The 17,968-nt window shown below is 35.3% G+C and overlaps 5 protein-coding genes and 1 long non-coding RNA gene across 6 annotated transcripts; 3 read left to right on the forward strand and 3 right to left on the reverse strand.

Annotated features, from left to right (window-relative positions):
* Window positions 1–208: 208 nt before the first annotated feature.
* Window positions 209–3,353, reverse strand: LOC118434755. The gene is made up of 3 exons (XM_035848911.1): window positions 1,193–3,353; window positions 817–1,132; window positions 209–744 (listed from the first exon to the last, which is right to left on the reverse strand). Exons 1-3 carry the CDS (start codon window positions 1,539–1,541, stop codon window positions 234–236), a joined length of 1,176 nt encoding a protein of 391 aa, XP_035704804.1. The 5' UTR covers window positions 1,542–3,353; the 3' UTR covers window positions 209–233.
* Window positions 3,354–3,498: 145 nt separating this feature from the next.
* LOC110846208 (NADH-cytochrome b5 reductase 2) lies at window positions 3,499–4,944 on the forward strand. Its single transcript, XM_022092870.2, has 5 exons — window positions 3,499–3,872; window positions 3,939–4,052; window positions 4,140–4,233; window positions 4,393–4,590; window positions 4,668–4,944. Exons 1-5 carry the CDS (start codon window positions 3,627–3,629, stop codon window positions 4,838–4,840), a joined length of 825 nt encoding a protein of 274 aa, XP_021948562.1. The 5' UTR covers window positions 3,499–3,626; the 3' UTR covers window positions 4,841–4,944.
* A 1-nt stretch (window position 4,945) lies between these two features.
* Window positions 4,946–6,733, reverse strand: LOC110846207. Its single transcript, XM_022092869.2, has 3 exons — window positions 6,310–6,733; window positions 5,821–6,226; window positions 4,946–5,728 (listed from the first exon to the last, which is right to left on the reverse strand). The coding sequence occupies exons 1-3, from the start codon at window positions 6,416–6,418 to the stop codon at window positions 5,362–5,364; spliced, it is 882 nt and encodes a 293-aa protein (XP_021948561.1). The 5' UTR covers window positions 6,419–6,733; the 3' UTR covers window positions 4,946–5,361.
* A 1,116-nt stretch (window positions 6,734–7,849) lies between these two features.
* On the forward strand, window positions 7,850–11,371 carry LOC110846668 (L-sorbose 1-dehydrogenase). Its single transcript, XM_022093489.2, has 9 exons — window positions 7,850–8,861; window positions 8,936–9,135; window positions 9,213–9,423; window positions 9,505–9,636; window positions 9,704–9,993; window positions 10,066–10,296; window positions 10,358–10,734; window positions 10,791–10,928; window positions 11,006–11,371. The coding sequence occupies exons 1-9, from the start codon at window positions 8,657–8,659 to the stop codon at window positions 11,304–11,306; spliced, it is 2,085 nt and encodes a 694-aa protein (XP_021949181.1). The 5' UTR covers window positions 7,850–8,656; the 3' UTR covers window positions 11,307–11,371.
* On the reverse strand, window positions 11,310–15,807 carry LOC110846669 (5'-3' exonuclease PLD3). Its single transcript, XM_022093490.2, has 16 exons — window positions 15,394–15,807; window positions 14,325–14,388; window positions 14,205–14,247; window positions 13,976–14,131; window positions 13,814–13,905; window positions 13,649–13,731; window positions 13,445–13,579; window positions 13,238–13,360; window positions 13,130–13,167; window positions 12,966–12,996; window positions 12,811–12,889; window positions 12,692–12,744; window positions 12,128–12,267; window positions 11,891–12,056; window positions 11,716–11,815; window positions 11,310–11,642 (listed from the first exon to the last, which is right to left on the reverse strand). Exons 1-16 carry the CDS (start codon window positions 15,523–15,525, stop codon window positions 11,479–11,481), a joined length of 1,599 nt encoding a protein of 532 aa, XP_021949182.1. The 5' UTR covers window positions 15,526–15,807; the 3' UTR covers window positions 11,310–11,478.
* Window positions 15,808–15,816: 9 nt separating this feature from the next.
* On the forward strand, window positions 15,817–17,834 carry LOC118434756. Its single transcript, XR_004834226.1, has 3 exons — window positions 15,817–16,096; window positions 17,517–17,665; window positions 17,731–17,834. It is a non-coding gene; the product is annotated as an uncharacterized LOC118434756 (long non-coding RNA).
* The last annotated feature ends 134 nt before the right edge of the window (window positions 17,835–17,968 follow it).

Below are 17,968 nucleotides of genomic sequence, written 5' to 3' on the forward strand. Positions count from 1 at the left end.
CAGGTAACGTGTGCCAGACCACTGAAGCTTTCGCTTGCGATTCTAAAGACAAAGTTTATTGTAATTGACAAATCATATAAGAGTTTAACGTTCAATGTTATTCTCGATATCTGTATCCAAGTATTAATGACTTTGTAATTTAATTTAACCAACTTAAAAATAAAATAAATTTAGAAAAAGTTTAAAGAATTATTTTTTAGCAATAAAATTATGTCTATGATGCTAATTTGTGTTTAGTCCTTGGCTGCTAAGCGGGATGACTTGATAAGAATCAAAGTCATAGTTTGATTCAAACAGAAATTCTGGATAACCAGTGGAGTTCCTCGGTCGATAAAGTTAGAGCCAAATTTTATCTTGAGAACGGTGCACGCCTTAATTTTCCTCCTCAAGATGGACAATCCCATCCTTGACGCATCCAAGTTAACCATCTTATTCCCCAATTGCATTAAAACTTTTGCCGAAATGTTGTTGATCCACGAAGCAAGTGTGAAGACGAGCACATTGTTGACAGTGGAATCTCCGAAAACGAGGGGAAAAATGAGAAATCCGGGCATCGAAATTTCTTCGTGCATCTTTATACACACGTACTGCGTCAATATCTGCAATCCCGGCATCCCTGCAACCATCACTGGGACAATGCGGACCATTAGAAATGCATTCAGCAATTTTTCCATGATCTGAATGCAGCGATACAGCTTTATGCAAGCTTCGACTTCGTGCCCTGTTTTAGCTTCGTGTATTCGTCTGTAAACGAATATTACTGAAATTAGCGAAGTTGTACAATGGGTTATTATTATTGTAATGTTATGCACATACTGTTCCACGACTTGGAAATAATTGAGCATGACAACCACACCGACGAAAAGATGAAAGCAGATCCAAAGTGCTCCAGCCCAGAACATGTGTGCTTGCATCCAAGTTTCGAAAATTAAGATGTAAATTTCAATTCCACAATTGTCCCACTTTATGCTGGCACAATTAGTCGACATGGACAGTAAAAAAGGTGGAGAGCACGGGTCGAACATTATCAAGCAAAAGACAGCCAATGGAATTACAAGCAGGGTGAATTGCACGACGTGAACGAATAGTTTTATTAGCTTGGCCTGCAGCGACATTTTGGGAATGGGCCGACCTACAATTTGAATGAAATTGTTTAAAATTCTGAATTATAACGTTACAAATAAATGCTTACCTTGTAAGAGTTGGGTTTCGAATTCCATCGCAGAGTTGATGACTTGCATGGCAGAATTGTTCAAACTGTAGTTCCATCGAGCAGCCAGGATCACGATATGCATCGAATAGAAAACTAAGCCCTGAGCTTTTTTGGACATGGACATTTTACCAAGGAAAAGCCCGAGGAAGAGTGTGACGCAATATCCTAACGAGAGGATCAATTGTAGGCGAAATATTGCAATTTGAAAAGGACCCGTTATGAGGACGAGTTTCTTTGATTTTCCATCAAAATCGGTTGGAATACTTCGAAGAAAACGACAAACGCGGATATGACGGATTAAAAGGGGAAGAAATTGGGTGGAATACATGATAAAAGTTGAGCGTAATGTGTAATTAGTAAATATTTAATTTAATTTACGAGGAATTAGTATTTCTTAAATACAAAATTTTACATGCAAACATTTGGCCTTTCTTGCGTGAAAGTAGGAGTCAGAATTATTATCTGTCTAGAAAGTTCCAGTTTGAAAGATACGAATGTTCTCCTGTGGGCCCCGGCTATCAAAGAATAAGAATAATCCTTCATCATAATTTAGATAAGTGACATAAGAATAGCTTTGTTTTTCTTATTGTTCAATACCGCTGTTAATTGCATACACGAGCGTGTATAATTATTGGTCTAATACTACACAGGGTGTAAAAATCGTGTTTTAAATAGAATTTCGTTTTACACTGTGTTTTTGTATTAAATGCTGAATATTTAAGTATTAGTCTGGAATAAATAAGTGTCCCATTGAAAAATATGACTAAATAATGAATTACTTTCAGAAATATGCCTATGTAACAAGCATTACAAAACTAAAAACTCACAAATTGTGACACATTACCAAAAACACAGGATTAGGAACCATTGCCAAACCCACTTCAGTCGTGTTCCACCAACAATAACAGCGTACAATTTACATTATTCATTATGGATGCATGGTATTTACACATTTACAAAATTTATAAAATCAAGCCTCCTAGTAGACCTACATATATAAGTATTTAGATGCGAGATATTAAATAAGTATGTATAAATTGATTAACTTGAATTATTGTGTGCAAAGTTTGAATACTGAACTGACAAAAAAAACTATGGCAAATATTCGGATAGTGGTGTCCGATACTATTTCAAAGAGTAAAAAAAGTATATGTACGAATTGGTGGAAGACTATGTGGTGAGTTTACTAATTTGGGGTGACATTTAGTATCATGAAGGTGCAATCAATTAGGTCTAAATTAATTTCTAAATTAATGCATATTTCAAACACTGACTTCAATAAAGGGATGAATATCAGTATTATACATAAGTACATATTTTGATTATGAATAATTGCAATCGTTTAGCGTTGTTCACCGATAATTACTCAATTTGTTGCGTGGGATGACGTTAACCTACTTACTTAGTAAAAGGCAAATTTCACCAGGCATTATTTTGCATTGTCAATTGTTTGACGTGCACCACGTGGAACAGGGAGAAATACAGCTTAGAAGTTAATTGGAGTAATGCGACATGACACAAAGTCCTGTATAAACTAAATATTATATTTAATGGATTACTACGGTTTATATTTTATTGGAATTAACTTATCTACTAGCCTTATCAAGTTATCACCGTCCATAAACTATAAATTGTGATTGTAAATATCTTAAGGTAAAATTCACATTTCCCTTCGGCAACTCGAAATTTTGTTTTTCGAGTTCTTCGAGCTTAGTCAGTCGCTGGTTAGTTCTAAATTGATTGTTTTAAGATACATAAATCACTAAAATCTGTGCGACATGAATCTGACCTACATAGGTATTGTCCGTGCATATAGATATGTAGATAATCGGCGTGGCCGATTATAAAATGACGATTCAAATTAATCTTCATATGTTAAAATTGTCATTATATCCCTTGCTTTTATCTATGTGAATTTGTAATTACTCGTGGTTTGAAAACATTTACCCTAGCATTTGCAATTCTTTGTATTGGTATAGTTATGTACATAAGTGTGTATAGATTCAATACATGCTTAAAATGTGGTTTTATTATGTACACGTACATGTGTATGCACACAATGCTCCGATTTGGACAATTCACTGGACATATTAAGTTGACCAGTGTTTCTTATCTATTCTCATTATGAGAAAGTACCAGATTATAGGACAGCACAATAAAGCATGAATTACATTCCATAATATCAACATGCCATTGAGTTCATAATGTCTGTATTGCATATACAAACCAACTAAACCACAATAAATTGCAGACGTATCTACATATCTATGTACAAGGTGTGCCAGCAATTCAATGTTATGTTATTCATGCATTCGGCGAGTGCAATTAGTTTTAAATTCATTACGAATTGAGACTGCAAGCTGTCTACTGATTTTTGCAAAAAGTTGTCCTCCGTCAATTTAAGTCAACCAAGATGGCTGAGGCACTTCGTGGCCCGGAAGAATGGGTTCCACTTACACTCGAGAATCGTAAAAAGATTTCCCCCGACACTTTTCTGTTTCGGTTTAAGCTCCCATCGCCAGATCACATCTTAGGTCTTCCGGTTGGACAAAATATTCAGGTCCGGTCAGGTCATAAGGTAAATGGGGAGGACGTCATCCGAGCCTACACTCCGGTTTCCTCGAATGACGATAAGGGTTTTATGGACCTTCTCATCAAGGTAAAACTCGCATGCATGGAAATAAAGTCATAAATTTCATAGGAAAATTTGTGATTTCAAAATTAGGTCTACTTTAAAAATGTGCACCCTAACTTCCCAGACGGTGGAGTCATGTCTCAATTCATTCATGGGCTTCGAGTTGGAACTACGTTAGATGTTCGTGGGCCTACGGGGAGATTGGTGAATATTTTATTATGATTTTTAAGTCATTGTTCTGCAATTTACTTTATCGTCATTATTTAAAATTCGCCTTTTTATCTTGCACAGTTGTACTACGGGCAAGGCAAATTTTCAACTCGACCCGATAAGATAACAGACTATTCTCAACCAATTGCTGTCGCCAAAGTGAACATGATCGCAGGTATGCACGAGAGTACGATGCAGTGAAGTTAACTGCCATTATTTTTGACAGCTACATAAATAAGCAGAGTCAAATGGAATTGCTTCTGTGTGACGGAATAATTAGCATATTTATGTATTCATAATTACATTAAATAAAATTCGTGGAACTATAATTTAGGTGGGTCAGGAATTACTCCTATGCTCCAAATTGTGCGTGCCATTCTAAAGGACACATCTGACCTGACTAGTATCGCTTTGCTCTTTGCGAATAAAAGTACTGACGACATCTTGTGTCGCGAAGAGTTGGAAGAGATTCGAGACAAGTGGCCACACCGAGTCAAACTTTGGTTTACATTGGACAGTCCACCAAGCGAAGGTTATATTTAGCTAAATTGCGAAACGTTAAAAAGTAGCCAATTATGTATGTAACTTGGCATTCGTACTAAACCCTAGGATGGAAATATGGGAGCGGATTCATAACAGCGGAGATGATAAAATCTCAACTGTTCCCCCCATCAGATAACACAATAACGCTTATGTGTGGACCCCCACCAATGATCCAGTACGCATGTAATCCAAATCTTGATAAATTGGGTTATCCAGCGGAACGAAGACATGCTTATTAATATACCACAAAATGCACTACATTATTGATCAATATAAATGCATGTTTAAATAAGTATATGAGAAGACAACTACTATTTGAATAAATTAATTGTTCACAACGCTACTTAATACATTCATGTTTCTTTAATACATTACGATTTGTCGTGGCTAGGTTAGCCTATTTATAACGAGATTTTGACTTGCATACATACATATGTACTCATGCCATAAGTATGCCAACTTTACTTTTACCGAAGATTATTGGAACATTTAAATATCTATAATTCAAAATAATTTAAATAAGCGAATATAAAAGAGTACTTGTGCCTAAATTCTGATCCATACTTGATAACAGAGTTTAATACGTAAATGACTATATAAAAACTCATGCGCCATCCTTAATTATTTGTCATATAACAAAATTCATACTTGTGCCTAAATTCAGATCCACAATTGATAACAAAGTTAGTCTGTACAAGTGTAAATGACTATGTAAAAACTCACGCACCATCCTTAATAATTTGTCATGTAACAAAATTGATTACACAATTTGCACCAATGCCTCCTTCTTGGCAGCGTCGTCGTACGATGGCGGTGGTTTGTCGTCATCGTCGTCAAGAAAAGTCTCCCAGTACGCGGGTGGCTTGTTGTTGTCACCGGAAGTGGTTTCCGCCGCATTAGCGACATCAGCACTGGGAGAAGTGTCGCCTTCTCGGTTATCTTCACCCAACGGAATTAAAATAGTTCGTGAACTTGACGCAGTAATGAAGACTGGAACAGTGCCCCCATTGACTGTGGTTGCTGTGACTAGCGTGGGTTGGCGGTTATAATGATGCGAAGGTGACGTCGTCGTTGCAGCTGACCTGGGCACCCCGGAACCTTCTGCACATAGCCGTGCGCCAAACTTGCTGCGAAACAGGGACAATATAACAATATTACACTTTGTAAATTTCAATACAAACTAATTCCAAGTTACATAATTAATTGGGTAAATACTTACCAAAGCACGACTATGAAAAAAACTACAAATCCTATCGGATAATACGTCACTCGTGTGCTGCTATAGGTCGGAGTTGAGTCATAATTTTTGTAGTTGTAGTTATAGTTGGTTCCAGTGTCGTCGTTATACTTGAAATTGTAATTATTGTCGTTTGGAAAAAGATAGGAATAGTTTAGCTGGTATTTGGTGTTGAGTATATTATCAAAATCAAAGTTGATATCTTTATTCTTAAGGGAATTGTCGATTGTGGAATCACTTTCTGCAGGCTTTGGATTTACATAGGAAGGCTTATAAGTCTTATACCAAGTGCTCCAGAATGGAATTGTGGACTTGGTCGGCTCAATTTCTGGTGGAATTGTTACTTTTTCAGGTACAGAGGTTGTTGTAGTATTGATTATGACACCCTCTAAAAACAAGTCGATAACAGGTAAGTAGCTGTTGTTTGTAAATTTTTATTTGAAAGCCGGAATGTGAATTAGACAAGTTTACCTCTTTCAAGATCATCACCCAACTTGCTTCCATGGCACAAAGAGATTAGAGAAATGAGAATTAATGGAAACTGGAAAATTTGGCACGTACTGAATTTTAAGAGGTTCATTTTCCGTAATTAGTATAATCCGGTTATGCCTTCTAAAGTCAAATGTGGTAATTATTCTAGATTTTCACAATGGAATGGAAGAATAAACGTTTGAAGACAATGTCCGTCACACAGACATGCTCAACTTGTTGAGTGTTTAGGTATGTTTGCGTCAATGATTGAAGAGAAAGAAGCAGTTTTTTGTAGTGGTAGATATTCTCAGATGTCTTTTATGACGACTTTTCGACTGAATAAAATTGGCATGGATGAGATACATGTATTTATGACGGGGAGGATGGAGGTGGAGAAGCTTACATATTGTGCATTTATGTACGTGTAGATCCAGTAAAATATACTGACTTTGATTTTTAAGCTACTAGCACTGACTACTCGGGATCAAAGTTGCGTTAAGAAACATGTTGAAAAGGTTGTGCATATACATAAATATTTTATGAGCTTATGCATATTACTCGGTACGAGCTATTAATCGGTTTGTTTGTACCCACTCGTACTGGGAAGTCCTGTATTTAGAAAGTTCTTAAAGTTGGTGTATGCATGTACATAATATGCATAATAATAATATGAATTTATTTTAACAGTCAAAATGAATAAGTATGAAGCGAAACTTCATATAAAACCATGGCTAATAAACGTTTGGTGGTTTGTATGTTGTTCTCTCTTGGTAGATCGGATTCGGGACTGCGGCTTCATTTAGCGAGAAACGCTAATTATGTACGTGCGCAAAATTTTTGCATGCGTTAAAGTAATATGTTATTGCTTATTGAATATATTGTGATTGTCGGTGGTGGTGACTTTTCTCTGAATGTTGAATTATTCCGTGTAAAGCATCATGTACATACATATATACGTTTCAAGTATGGAATTAAATATCTCATTGCAATAATTTAATATGATATTTATTTAGAACATGCTTACATAAATTTGTGCTTCCTGTTATGTTAAAGTATGTACTATGCATATGGAGGAATAAATTTGTAGTTAATGGTAAATGAAATATTTTTATGTAAAATATGGATATACGAAAAATTGTGTCCAATGTACATACATATGTATTTATCAATTGCAAGTTACAACCACACATTTAGTGCAGAATTTAAATGCAATGCTTGACAATGATCTTCCAACATGACAAGTTTGAACATGTAAAGGTTGGATTAATATTATACAAATTATGACGACGCCACATTGTTGAGGTATCAAATACACAAGTTCAGAAGAGCCGAAACCTACTTTCTGAAACTGAACACCAAAACTATTTACATTTAGCATATTTTTTTATGCAAGTTGATCCTGTTTGGTGGGTGATGAATATATCTAACTGATTTTACATAAATAATGCGGTTGTCATGTGACAACTCTGTGGCTTCAAGTGACAGCACGAGTATTTTTCATTGGTTTCAACAATTCATGAAACTATTCAGAGATAAATGGAAAACCCATTTTCTAATTTCATGACTGAGTGCGCATCATTACCGTTACTTATTTATACTGGTACAAGCATATAGGTTAAACAAACTTTGTCTGGATATTGCTTTTAACGGGATAAATTTGCAACTTTTCCAAAATATAAATAGGTTTATTTTATATATGTATTGTAAATACTATTGTAACTTTTCCATCCAAAGAATTTGCAAAATATATGACTGGCTTATTTATTTATGTATGTAAATATTTGAAGCAAGTACAATTCTGATTCTGTACGTAAATATGTTAGAAATTAGCTTACAGAAAACTTTTAAATACATATATGCTTACTCTAATTAATAGTAATAAATACGACACTGAACTTCACTTTAAAAATTTCCTTGATCTCTAATAATGGCCAAGATTACAATTTCTTATCTAAGATAAGAGATGCTTATCAATCAAAACATTTGCTCTACTGAGCTTTTAATTTTGTACCGGATGACTGGCCAACGCTCGAGGAACCCCATTCACAACGTGCAAAATTGTTTGTATTGCGTAATTACAAAGAACTACCTTTTTATTACGAAGTCACGGTCAAGTAGTGAGCAAATCATAACACTGTTTCACTAAAAAATATGCACTTTTAATTCTTATTTATATAATACTAAAAGATCATGCATAACATTTTTCACTTTCTAATCTAATTATGCAGTAGTACAAATTTAATCTCAAGTGTAGCACATACAACAAGGAGTTTAAGAATGTTAAAAAACTTAAAAAAACTCAGAAATTATAAAATTTAAAATTTTATAAAGTCAAAAAGTGCCAAAAATGGATCAACTCCTCTTAAACCTAAGTTATGGTCTCGGCTTACAACAAACAATTGGTTGGTTTCTTCCCATATTTTTGGGAACAGTGAACGTTCTTTCGTCCCTGTTAGCAATTTTCAGATACGCGGATAAAAGTGCAGAATACAACAGACAAAATAAGGATCTCAAAGAATTAGAAGGTCATGTTTTGTATGACTTTATTATCGGTGAGTTCGTACAAAGGGAAATATTATTTCCGGTTTACTTGGGCATTTTATCCATTACATCGTTAAATTCTTAGTTGGTGGCGGTACTTCCGGTTCTATCGTAGCAAATAGGCTGTCACAACACTACAAAGTGCTCCTATTAGACCGTGGAGGTGAGCCGCACCCTCTCACCGCCGTGCCTGGATTAGACCTAAAACTTCGCAGCCATCTTGAATCAGCTCAAGCTTATCTCACAGAGCCACAAAATGAGTCGTGCTTATCATTGATAAACAAAGTAAATAATAATGATTAAAGATTTTTCAGGATACACTAAGTCCAAGTAAACCTAAACAAAAATTAATTCCGTAATAGCAAAGCCTCTGGTCGCAAGGAACAGGTTTAGGAGGAAGTTCAACAATAAATTCTATGACTTACATGAGAGGTCATCCATACGATTATGACATTTGGGCGTATTGGACCAAGGACAAGAGATGGAATTACGAGTCGGTGCTTGCATACTTTTTAAAATCTGAAAATTATTGCTTTAAATGTGACTCAGGGAGAGGAAGGAATCCGACGCATCGTAAGTCTGAATAGCATAAATTCCAATTTGAGTTGTGTCAATTAGAAGTAATGATTTTAATTAAATGTCAATCATAATTAGCCGCGTTCCATGGAAGTGAAGGAGAATTACACCTTCAAAAACCAGACAAGACAAATTTGGCAAACATTTTTATCCATGCTATGGAATGGGCTGGAATTCCAAGGGCTGACTTAAATGCGCCATTTATTAGGGGTGAGAATTTACCTGGCGTCAATTATTTATTAACCCAAATTTAATTAAAAAATGGTCTTTTGCATAGGAGTCGATTTACCAACCTACACCCAACATTTTGGCAGACGATTGAGTACCAGAGATGTATTTTTAAACCCAATTAGAAATCGAGAAAATCTAAAAATTGTGAAATATGCTCGCGTTTACAAAGTCCTGTTTGATGGTGATCGAGCTTACGGGGTTGAATACGAGCAATTTGGGAAAGTTAAGCATGCCGGAGTAACGAAGGAAGTTATCTTAAGCGCTGGTACAATTGACACGCCAAAAATCCTTCTGCTATCCGGTATCGGTCCTGAACAACATTTGAAACAGTTGGAGGTTAATTATTCAATTAATTGTACTTACTTATTTAATTAGCTATATTTACAATTAAATAAATCACTGTTCCAGATTCCTGTAATCTACAACTCTCCACAAATTGGTGAAAATCTACAAGACCACGTGGGAACTATTCTCCCATTTATAATCAGCCAACCGGATTTACATGAAAACATAGATCTCAAAGCCGCACAAGAATTCATAGACAATGGAACTGGTCCATTAAGTTTCCCTTCGTCTCATGCAGCGTTTTCAATATTGCCATCATCACAGGCAGAATTTGTAGTGTATCCAGATATTCAGGTAGATATTCAATCAATTAATTATCTGTTCAATGATAAATTAAATCATAATAATTTTCCAGATCACGCTATCTCCTCCAACAGTCATCACCCCCATGACAATATCCACCCTCTCTAAAATCTACAATATCAATGAAAACGTGTTAACTCAATTTTATTCGGCTCATCTAAAACAAGAAAAGTCGACAAACGCCATTTTCAATTTGCTCGTCAATTACGCAAGACCTAGATCACGAGGAAGTATTAAATTAAAATCAAACAATTTCCGAGATGATCCTATCATCGATCCAAATTACTTCTCCGTAAAGCAAGACCTCGAAATATTAGTTGAAGGGCTAAAAATTGGTTATGAAATTGGTGAAAGTGCTCCAAGTTTTAAAAAATTAAAGGCACAATTAAACCCTACTCCGTGGCCAAAGTGTTCCGGGATTCTGTTCAAGTTAGTTATTTACAAATTAAAAATTGATTTGGGTAACTTTTCTGTTAAAATTGCAGATCTGACGAATACTTTAAATGTCTGGCAAAAGAATTTACGTTAACTTCACATCATTTCGTGGGGACGGTTCGCATGGGCGATGAACCAATTAGTCCATTAGACTCAGAATTGAGAGTGAGAGGTGTCCACGGCTTAAGGTTGTTTATACATAAATATTAAAGACAAAATTGGTACGGATTTCATATTTCGACTGCTCCAAATTTGTATCTTTTAGAGTTGTGGACGCGTCTGTAATGCCATTTATCACTTCGATGGACACGATGGGGGCCGTCATTATGATTGCGGAGCGAGGAAGCGGATTTATTTTGGAGCAGTGGGAGGAAAACAGTAATAACACAAATTATGATAAGCACCAAGGGCAATTTGGTGGGGTGGTGGAGGAGGAAATCATCAACCTTGTGGGAGACGAAGGTAGTGGTGGTGGTGAAGGCGAAGCAGCAAAAGGAAATATTAACCACATCGTTACACATAATTACTATCATGTAGTCAAAAAAAGGAACATTACTGACTCGTAGTGGTTGTAAAGAGTATTTTTGAAGTGTATTCACAAGTCGAATAAATTAATATCGAGTTCAAAGTACAGAGAAGAATCATGCTATTTTTTGTAAATATTTATGTATATAAAGTACAAATTTCGAATTTTAATATATTCGCAACAATTAGTCTATTTAGGGTAAAATTTCGCGTCTATAAATACTTGGCATAATCTGAGTTCCAATCTCTTTTAAAAATCTGAGCAACTTGGGATCGAATGTCATTATCTGAATCTACGTCACTTTTATTGTTCCGAGTGACAACAAAACCAACTCCTGCGGTTCCTGTGAAGTAATCTCCGGACCAATTTGATGTTCCTGTTAAAAAAACGTAGAATTTGAAAATTTCCGTATTATATAAGGCATTCGCATTTGTAATATAAAATCTCACCAATGAAAGCACTGTTGTCCGTCACCATGTATTTATTATGATTCACTCTGGCAAAGGGAATCAATTTTTGAGCTGGCGTTGCTGGTACTTTGAATAATTTCTAGGCAAACATGGCAGAATTTTAAAATATTTAAGGAGCAAAAAAGTAAGTATGCATTTACATATGTCAACTTACAACTTGAACGTCGACATTTTGATAAACATTATTAATATCTTGCAAAGACTTGAGAAATTTATACGTAGAATTTCTAGTATGATCCCATTGAGATATTAACAATCGGACGGAAACACCACGATCAATTGCTGCAGATCTGAGCGCATTGTCAATGATTGGCCAGAATCTAGTTTTGGCATCAAAATAATTTTTTATGACAGAATGGTCATCTAGCTTGTAGAAAATTTTAAAACTCACTTTGGCGGATGAGAGTACAAAAGACTAGGAGAGTAGTCCATCACAGCGATATCAATGAATTTTGTAGCATTTGTAATCACATCTTGTATGGCGTCAAGGTCAAAGGTTCGTCCTTTTGGATTAAATTGGGATGGTGCGCTCTGGATTTATTAAACAATGTGAAATACTTGGTAAAAACCATACTTTCCCACCCGGTATCCCCCCGCAACCGCCCCTACGGGTGAGCGGAAAATCAACCCCCCTGGCCGGTCAGAGACCGGGCTGGGGGGTAAAATTTCAAAATTTGAGTAAAATTGGTCAAAATTAACAAAAATTTGTTAAAATTTGACTAAAATTGGTCAAAATTTACAAAAATTTATCAAAATTTGACTCAAATTGGTTAAAATTGACAAAATTTTGGTCAAAATTTATCAAGTTAAATTGTCGAAATGACGATTTAAAAAAAATTGAAATTAAAATTTTTAACCCCCCTCTCAGAATGTTCACCAACCCCCCCGGCGAACTGACGAGGTGGGAAAGTATGGTAAAAACAGATTAAAATTATTGATCTCTTGCTTTGATTACCGATAAATATGACGAATATTTTTCTCCATTAAAAGAAATGTCCATCGGGTTGTCTACATGATAAATTTGAAAAGGCTTAAAACTTCAAAACTTCCCTTATTACAATTTTGTTTTGATACCTTTATTGTAAATCGTGGCATATGACGATGGCCATTTGTCTGGAACTTTTGAATTATTCTCTCCAAGTTTCCAGTACACCTGCATAATTTGTACAAAATTAGTAGCTGGTCTCCAATTATGTGTCATCCTTATTTATGAGTAATGAATCACTCACATCAAAAACCTTTCCTAAATCTTTAGCAAAACTGTCAAATTTAAAATATTAATATTAAATATTGTTTTTTTGTTATACTACTTAACCACTTTCTTGATTGATTAACGAGAATTAAATGAATTATACAAAACAAGTTTTACGAAAATATCAGTCTTTTAAATTACCAGGTACAATTTGTAGCTAGAATTCCAAGCTCTTTAACCTGCGTAATTTAATAACCAGATTGTGTTGTTAAACGATGTTCAAACTAAAAACAACAATCAAATGCCAACCTGAGTTAACGACTTCCAATCGAAATTGGCACTTCCCACATAAACGTGCGTTCTATCAACTACCCACATTTTCGTGTGAAGAACACCGGAACCAACCAGTCTATCAAAGTCCAAACTGCGTACCTGTCAGTCAAATAAAGGAACAACAATAATAAGTCAATAAATCAGATGAACCACAAAACAACATCTTTGAGTCAGTTAGTTCACCTCGGCAGCCTTGGCATTCTTCAAGTTCAAGGTGTCCAAATTGGGATATTGATCAGATGCGATGTTTTGAGCAATTTTGATCTTGATTCCTCGCGTCGTTCCGGCTTCCAGTAATCTCTGGTAGATATCTCGACCCTTCAAAGTGAGCAAAATTAGAAATTTTTATGAACAAGAGTAAATATTTTTTTACATGGCGCATTTTACCTCCTCCGTGTATTCGGGTGCAATTGAGTCATCTACCAAATTCCAGTAAAAAGATCCAATTTCAATCGATTCCTTTGCCAATTCTATTGATACAAAATTATGTCAAACATATGCATCTATGTATTTTATCCACTTATTCTGCGAAATTATATCCAATTTATTAACCTAACAGTTGGACCCAGCCGGAATATGTCGAGGAATGAGTTGTTGTCGAATTAAAGGTCAATCCTTCCGGTATGCTCTCCAGTAAATCCAGTCTGTAAATTAATGATTTGTTAGCACCTAATTTGGAATAATTTCTTAATCTATTATATGATTTTCTCTCACCTGCACTCCTTTCGACATTTTGCCCAGTCTTTCTTAAGTCTAATTTGTTCTCGAGTCGCATTTTCAATCTGGTTTTGATCGATGAGAGATAAAACGACGACCAGGATGATTAAAATAAGGATGATTGTGATAGGAATGCATGAAGGTTTGCACCATCTGAAATTAGGTTTTATGGAATAAAATACTCTATAAAAATGAATTATACGCTTAAATATTTGTAATTTGTTACCCTTCACACTGATTCTTTTCCTTATACCCACGTAACATGTAACCTATCATGCACATAATACATACACCATGTACATACACACACATACGTGGATCGTAAAATGCGTATTATTAAACTTACGAGCGTCGTGTAACTCAAGTTCGAGTTCTCCAAAATCCAATTTTCCCGAGGCTTCCACAGCGGACTGTCGTGTAAAAGAAAAAAAAGTTTTAAAAGTTTTTAATAACGAAAGCATAAAGAAAGTGAGACCAGATGGTCGTTAACAAGTTGCCGGCTTTGCTGATTTAATAACGTCTCACAATATGCATTTCCGTAGAGTAATCCCATGTAAATGGTATGTACGTATGTACATACAGATGTATATACGGATGTATATGCTATGCATGTTATGAATTGCATGCCCCACATATGTCGTGCATTTCTGCATATGTGACATTTTGTAGCTGTATTTCATAAGAATCAGTATAAGTAATTGTGAAATAATTCGATAATAAAGGTTAATCGTACGAAAGTCATACGATTATCGCAGAACAGACGACAAAATCCCATGCAATAGCCTACTTACTCAATCTTTTTCTGTCTTACGAGACATTAAATAAGCTGACAGAGAACATTTATAATGTCAAATTTTTATTGAGCTACATATTCCTCATTCCTCTCTGTCCAATATGTACATGAAATGAACAAGAACAAAAAGCATTCGTATTGATTAATCGACCCGGAATTGAACATATCTACATTAAACATTTAATACCCAGTAAATTTTAAAAATGGGAAATTGTAAAACAATGCATGTATGGACTGAGGATTGGTTGCGGTTCATAAATAATCACCACGAGAAATGATAACTACTCAATTGTCCAAGATTGGTGTGTATGTACGAAGCTTTTAAATGGTTTGGGTTCGGGCTCAGAGGAGAAAAATATCGACGAATGTTGTCCTTCAGAATATTAGAAAATATGCGAATATGAAACACTACACCGTGGATGATAGAAACATTTGCGTGGAATTGCTGACATTGTTCCTTCGTGGAAATGTACCAGGCTTTTTGCAACAACACGAAAAAAATGCGCAAAGTAATGGATCGATGACTAATCGTAAATAGCGGAACATTACTCTGCGTACATTGCAGCTATGCATACGTAAAGATCTGAATTTTAGTACAAATTTTAATTAAATATGTAAAAACCTTGTAGTGCGGTTGTCCAAACGACTTTTTTAAACTCCCACTGAGACTGTCGATAGAGTCGATGCTGGACCTGGAAAAACTGCTTTTTGAGGAATCCTTCCTCACGCCAAAATCCAGTGAAAACATGGGCATTTTTATATCCAGATTGAATGCACTTTGTCTTTTTTAAAGGATGAACACTGCTTTAATTTGAATATTTTAAATATGCGAGTTAATAATTTTCATACAAGTTATTCAACTCGATTTGTGAGTATTTACAGAGAAATTGGCAACTGCGTATGTATTTATGTGTGTGTTTAGTATTAATTCATACTTATCGCGTGTAATCTTATCTTATCTCTGTCTATACGGCTGACTACTAATAATCCGTGTAAAGCGCTTAGCGACAAAAGACCAGGGTATAAGTATCTGTAATGAATAACTTTATGAATCACAGTGCCTTATGTGACTCATGTCTGAAATAGTATGAAATTCCTATCAGGACCAGATATGCTATCGTCTTCTAACTATTCGACTCCTGAAAGTGAACTGAGACCAATTGGGTCGTCAACTTGGACTTATATTGCAAATAACGCTACCGTGCTCTTTCTCTCTCTCTTTTCCCGTCTAGTGAGGTTTGAGAGTCTTGTCTACCCGATATTAAACCCAGTATAAAACCCAGGAGGGATTAGCATGGAGGAAATATTGCACCCACATGAGCCAGGTAGCTGCATACGAATTATTACCACAATTATTACTTGACGTTGTTATGCTAAAAGTACATGCACACGATGAATTTCTAGAACTTTGGATAGGTGCATATGTACACGAATTGAATTATAATTTCATAATAAACAATGTGTCTGGAAAAATTGTCAGTTTTCCAAACTATCGAATCCCTAGATAATGGATGAATGAGCTTGTTTAAGGAAAAGAAAGAAAACAAACACTGATTCACACACATGTAGCGTGTGTTGTGTGTAATAAGTATGCAAATGTGTAATTGTTTTCACTGCGAGATTTTATGTAAACTGTAAAATCGACACTACAATGTCAAGGCGTACAGAAACCAAATAGCTTTTTGGAGGCGTTTGTGAATCAGTCAAGGAATTCCGAAAGTTTAATGACTAATCGTTGTACTTCATTTCCTCCAATCTGTAAAAATTCAACTTGTTCATTCTGCCAAAAATAATATTAGTGTTTTTTGTCTAGTTTTTAAAATCCAAGGTTTAAAGCTCAAATGGTATAGATGCACTACGCAATTTTAGACAAGGTTATTTGTCCATTATTAAATAGGTTCGCCTTGACTCGCTCAATGCACTCAGGATCCATTAGGGAATTACTCCACCCATGGACAAAATAAGTAAGCATCTATGTTGACATTCATCTACGTATGTAACAACCTGCAAATAATTTTGTTACACATTAATGTGTAATAATGGGGAACAAGTTATGACGGAAAGTCTAATGTCCATTTATTCATTACTTCAATTATTTTGTTGTTGCAACTTGTGATGACGCCAACGTACGTGCGCCATGCTATTGAAATTCGAAGAAACGAATAAAATCATTTTTTCAGAATTCTGTGGTGGGTGTTTCAGTCGTTAAACTAAATCCGACCCTATTCACCATTTAAATGTTTTCCAAGACAAATCCAATTTGCACTGCGTATTCCAATTAAATCTTATTGCATAACGGGAGGATTAAACAGGGATTTGTTCTCTCGGAGTAATTGTCTGTGCGGGTGGTGGTGGACTCGGGATGTTATTACGGATTTTATGGTAGTCATAAAAGAACGATTATTATGCTTTCTCTCCCTGTTTGCCAATTTAAGATTGAGACGCAGTACAAGCCGAAAAGTTTCCTTGTTGTTTTTGAGAGACGTGGTGAATTTCGGGGTTGCCTTTGTCAAAATTTGGCTGACGTGTTCAAAATATACCGACTAAATACACAAAATTTCTGTACACACTTATCCATCCTGTATACCAACAAGTCATCATTTATCATTTTTTGATGGACACACCATTTCCATATTACAGAACGGTTAATATATGTACTTTCATTAATCACTAATCGATTGTCCATTAAGGAAATTAAGCTTCACAACTCAATATAAACGATTTCGCAATTTGTTTATTCTGTAGCTTTCTTCATTGCAACTTTGCATGTCAGAGATGATTTTGACGATAAAAAGAACAATGCGCTCAACTAATGGAGTCTGGATTGTGTTATTGCGTAGCAATGGTTGGATCTACTGGTTTTCGTCAAATTGGGTACGAAATACATGGACAAAGTGAGTTTAATAAATATGATGAAAGTGTTATCTTATTGGAGTCTGAAAATTAAATAATATTTCAGGATTATGAAACTGTATGCACGTATTGATTGTAATATTTGTGATGATGCGATGAACATGTAAATAAATAAAGTGCTAAAAATAGTATCAGATATTAAATCATGAATCTCTCCTCAGACGTGTTATATTTTAACTGGTAGTTTGTCCCATTTTCACTTAATCCGCCTCAGCGCATTGCACCGACTTTTCGGATTAGGAAACCAATAAGTAAATACACTTACTTAGGAAGATGTGTTTTTA

Source organism: Folsomia candida, unplaced genomic scaffold, assembly GCF_002217175.1.
Source record: "Folsomia candida strain VU population unplaced genomic scaffold, ASM221717v1 Fcan01_Sc003, whole genome shotgun sequence".
Lineage (NCBI taxonomy): Eukaryota > Metazoa > Arthropoda > Collembola > Entomobryomorpha > Isotomidae > Folsomia > Folsomia candida.

Bases quoted from the DNA above. Each gene is read 5' to 3' on its own strand.
- LOC118434755 (XM_035848911.1), bottom strand. From the start codon at position 1,541: ATGTATTCCACCCAATTTCTTCCCCTTTTAATCCGTCATATCCGCGTT. The intron at 1,133-1,192 runs GTAAGCATTTAT...TTCAAATTGTAG, and splicing joins CGAAACCCAACTCTTACAAG to GTCGGCCCATTCCCAAAATG. The intron at 745-816 runs GTATGTGCATAA...ATTCGTTTACAG, and splicing joins TATTTCCAAGTCGTGGAACA to ACGAATACACGAAGCTAAAA.
- LOC110846208 (XM_022092870.2), top strand. From the start codon at position 3,627: ATGGCTGAGGCACTTCGTGGCCCGGAAGAATGGGTTCCACTTACACTC. The intron at 4,234-4,392 runs GTATGCACGAGA...ACTATAATTTAG, and splicing joins CAAAGTGAACATGATCGCAG to GTGGGTCAGGAATTACTCCT. The intron at 4,591-4,667 runs GTTATATTTAGC...ACTAAACCCTAG, and splicing joins GGACAGTCCACCAAGCGAAG to GATGGAAATATGGGAGCGGA.
- LOC110846207 (XM_022092869.2), bottom strand. From the start codon at position 6,418: ATGAACCTCTTAAAATTCAGTACGTGCCAAATTTTCCAGTTTCCATTA. The intron at 6,227-6,309 runs GTAAACTTGTCT...ACTTGTTTTTAG, and splicing joins GGGTGATGATCTTGAAAGAG to AGGGTGTCATAATCAATACT. The intron at 5,729-5,820 runs GTAAGTATTTAC...CCTGTTTCGCAG, and splicing joins TTTTTCATAGTCGTGCTTTG to CAAGTTTGGCGCACGGCTAT.
- LOC110846668 (XM_022093489.2), top strand. From the start codon at position 8,657: ATGGATCAACTCCTCTTAAACCTAAGTTATGGTCTCGGCTTACAACAA. The intron at 9,136-9,212 runs GTAAATAATAAT...ATTCCGTAATAG, and splicing joins GCTTATCATTGATAAACAAA to CAAAGCCTCTGGTCGCAAGG. The intron at 9,994-10,065 runs GTTAATTATTCA...TCACTGTTCCAG, and splicing joins AACATTTGAAACAGTTGGAG to ATTCCTGTAATCTACAACTC.
- LOC110846669 (XM_022093490.2), bottom strand. From the start codon at position 15,525: ATGCCCATGTTTTCACTGGATTTTGGCGTGAGGAAGGATTCCTCAAAA. The intron at 13,906-13,975 runs GTGAGAGAAAAT...ATTAATTTACAG, and splicing joins AAATGTCGAAAGGAGTGCAG to ACTGGATTTACTGGAGAGCA. The intron at 12,268-12,691 runs GTAATCAAAGCA...TAATAAATCCAG, and splicing joins AATATTCGTCATATTTATCG to AGCGCACCATCCCAATTTAA.